At 27.9% G+C, this 3,955-nt stretch overlaps 1 protein-coding gene across 1 annotated transcript; it reads left to right on the top strand.

The window, feature by feature from the left end:
* Nucleotides 1-1,395: 1,395 nt before the first annotated feature.
* Nucleotides 1,396-1,873, top strand: LOC120091096 (non-specific lipid-transfer protein 2-like). Its single transcript, XM_039048938.1, has one exon. It carries the CDS (start codon nucleotides 1,443-1,445, stop codon nucleotides 1,731-1,733), a length of 291 nt encoding a protein of 96 aa, XP_038904866.1. The 5' UTR covers nucleotides 1,396-1,442; the 3' UTR covers nucleotides 1,734-1,873.
* Nucleotides 1,874-3,955: the final 2,082 nt, after the last annotated feature.

The raw sequence follows: 3,955 nt of genomic DNA on the forward strand, positions 1-3,955 counted from the left end.
TTTGCTCATTTTTTAGTCTCTTTTGTAGTCTTTTTTCTTTTAAAATGATGTTGTTTCTTTAATTTTTAAGTACACATGTAAAATAAGCCAGGGAGATTTAACCTAAAGCTTACATAGTTTACTATACACATTTTGACAATTTGCGTGTATTTCGAATAACTAGAGAAAAAGTATTTTTCTTAAAAAAAAAATCATTTTTATGATTTTTTAAACACTTAAATAACTCGTCATTTTCAATCGTGTGTCAATAATATGTCAAGTGTATCAAGTGTCTATTAATATGTATCAAGTGTATATCAGCAAATCAAGTATCAAGTGTATCAAGTATATTAGTAGTGTATCAAGTATATATCAATAGTGTATTATTGTATTAAGGGTATAAAATGTATGAGGTATATCAAGTGTATCATGTGGGTTGAACTTGTTTTTTTACTTTTTTTTGTGGAAGTAATAAGGTTGGGCATGGACCTAATTTTTTAAACTTAATTTGCCAAAATTGCAAAAAGCCCTTTATTTTTTATACGCTTTTTATAGCATTAAATGCTAGGGAAAGGTTGGGATTTCAATAATATGAGTTACAATAACATTTTGAAAACGCTATAAAAAATCTACGATAACGGTTTTTTAATGTTGTCGTATGTGATATTTGTTGTAATAACATCAATCAAGATACATACCAAGAACAAAACCAAGGTTCAAAGCAATCCAACCGAGATTCATGCATTTAGACCAAACATAGGACCCTAGATGCGTGCAATCCTAAGATTAATGCATTTAGATCGAGATTTGTGAACTAGAGCGTGAATTCCACCTTGAATTGTGAGACCATGAAATTTTACAATAAAATTGCAGGCATTTGAACATCAATGTAATATGAATTGTACATAAATTTACATACCTTCGAAAAGCTTGAATTGTTGTTAGTTGAAAATGTTTAGGGAAAAGATGAAAAAATGTTGCAATCGAAATATCATCGTGTTAAGTATATGCTCTTAACCAAGAGGTAAAATATTCGAATCTCTCAACATTCAAATAATGTTGAACTTAACCATAATAATAGTAAACAAAAGCTTAATTTTCCTAGTTCCACCAATTTTCTACTAAAAATATAAAAATAATGTACATATTTGTGTTTAAAATTATTTCTATATCATTTTGGCCTCTCATCCAATGTAGGGGATCTTCACTATTACTATCCACCAACCATTTAATTAATGCAAACTAAAGATGTTATCATCAAAATTAACAAATCGAAATTAATGTTATTGAAAATTTGAAACGAGAACAGAGAAGTTGGTGGAATAGTGAGAAATTAATAACAGAGATAGCCATTTTGTACTCACATTCCACTTTATCAGGCTATAAAAAGGTGATTTAGAAGGTATGTGGCAAATGCAAACCCATTCCTCTTTCTATACCCTTCTCTCATAACCAAAAAAATAATGAAAAACCTTTCGTTCACAAGTCTTCACCTTTTGGTGGTGGCAATGGCGGCGCTTCTCACTGGAGCTCGTCTCGCCGAGGCGGTGACTTGCAGCACTATGGAGCTTAGTCCATGCATCGGTGCATTCACGTCGACGGCGCCACCGTCGGCCGCTTGCTGCAGTAAGCTGAAAGAGCAACAACCGTGCTTTTGTGGGTACATCAAGAACCCAAAGTTGGGAGCTTACGTGAAATCTCCTCGTGCCAAAACTGTTATTTCCACATGCGGTGTTTCCTTCCCCAAATGCTAGAGGCCATGCTTTTGAATGGGCTTTTGTTATGGGAATTAAGTTTGCTTCTGCTGCGTCTACTTATACTTATAGGCTCTACCTTCAATATTAAATGACGACTATGAATAAAATGGAAACTGAACTGATATTTTCTTCGTCTATGCTTAAATTATTATCTTTATATAATATGTAATGAGATTATTATAAAAAAATATGAAATATCTAGAGAACTGAAAGAAGTGGAAGTACTTTCATCTTTATCGAATATAGTAATATTTGGGGATGGTTTATTTTGTTACACATATGTTTGGTTAAGTATGTTATTTGAAAGTGCCATTTGTTTAATGTGAATTCAAGATTCTCATAAAATAAACATCTAGATTACCATGTTTATTTTGAAGTAATGTGGAGATTCTGAGGTATTCTAAAATGTCATTACGAAGGATATCTCGAAGATTTTAGTTGCCTTCTTAAAATATGGGTTTCCTCGATTCCCATGTTGAGTGTATTTTTAACCATTTTTTCATTATATATATATATATATAAACATCACTCTTCTTTATTTTCATTCTATAATTAAAATAAATAATGTCAAGTATGTATTAGAACTACATATAATTGTAAAATTATAAATTAATATATATTATTATGTTGAGAAAAATAACAAGAAAATAATAAAATCATAATTAATATAGTTTTATTTTTATTTATTTTTTAATAATGGATTGTTTTCAAATATAGAAAATGAAGCAAAATATTTACAAATACAACAAAATTTTACTATTTATCTGCGATAGATCGCGATAGATTACTATTTGTGTCTGTCTATGTCATAATAGACACAGATAGTAAGTCTATCATGATCTATTATAGATAGATTGTACTTTGCTATATTTTATAAATATTTTCAAGAGTTTTTTTAATTTAAAATAATTTTCCATTATACTATATTAATATAAAAAGAAATGCAAAACTGATAAAAACAAATATATTATATAAGTTCAAATTATATTAAATTAATTATAAATTAGTGAATAGTCATAAGGGTATTCTTGAAACAATATATAAATTTAAGACATTCCCAGATAGAAATCCTACAAAATAAACACAGTTATCTAAGTATTTTCATATATCTTAAAAAATATTCTCAAAATAAACATGATTATCTAAGGATGTCGGACATCTATAATTTCATACATCTATAATTTTGAGCATCTAAATATTCTGTTATCTACATTCCCAAAAAACAAATAGTCTTTCGTCAAATAAAGTTTTTTTTCCAAAAAAACAAATAGTCTTTTACTCAAATAAAGTTTTTTTTTTCCTTTGACAGACTTCATTTCAACAATTACATTAATTGATATGTTGAATATTCTTTTTTCTTTGGATACCAACAATGGAGGGTGATGTTTCATACCTTTGATTAAAGGTTAAAAAACATTTTTGACCCCTGAATTTTAATGGAAGTAACAACATAGTCTTTGAAGTTTAGTAATGATTTACTTTCTATACTTTTATGATTGTAGTAATGTAGTCTCTGAACTTTAATAAATGAAAATTTAGTCTATGCATTTTATAATTTGTAACGATTTAATCCTTATTGTTAATAATATCAGTATGATTCGATGAAATATTTTACACATGAAGATTGATAAATTAATCAACAATCAAATTTATTTGTAATCTATGAAGACCGAGTCGTTATGTAATAAAAATTGAAACTTAATTTAGATGCAAATTTTCATGATTAAGAATTAAATGGTTACAAATTTGTTAGTACAAAGACTATCAAACCATTACTAACTAAAGCTTAAAGACTAAAATTTTAATTTTATAAAAGTTCAAACATCAAAAATATTTTATTAAACATCTTTTTATAATATATACTTTATGTCAGTTGAACTATATTCATATTTACAAGTTAATGGTTAATTGAGATGGAAAAATTACGTTGGAATTAGAAGTTAAATAGAGTATCTTTCAAAACTAGTAGGTTTGGAACACATGGGCACTTCTTGTAAAACCAGGGGTACAAAATTTTAAGAAACACTCAATATATTCTCTCAATAGTCTTAAAATAGATGTATTATTAGGACAATTGGTTAGCATTATTAATTAAATTGACTAGCCTTGGACAAGAAACATGAATCTAATCGTATGAGTTCAATGCTCAAGTATACTAATTAGGAAAAGCTCCAAAACAAACCCGAGCTGAGCCTTTTAATCATAATAGTTTTTCAATT

Source organism: Benincasa hispida, chromosome 1 (genome assembly GCF_009727055.1).
Source record: "Benincasa hispida cultivar B227 chromosome 1, ASM972705v1, whole genome shotgun sequence".
Lineage (NCBI taxonomy): Eukaryota > Viridiplantae > Streptophyta > Magnoliopsida > Cucurbitales > Cucurbitaceae > Benincasa > Benincasa hispida.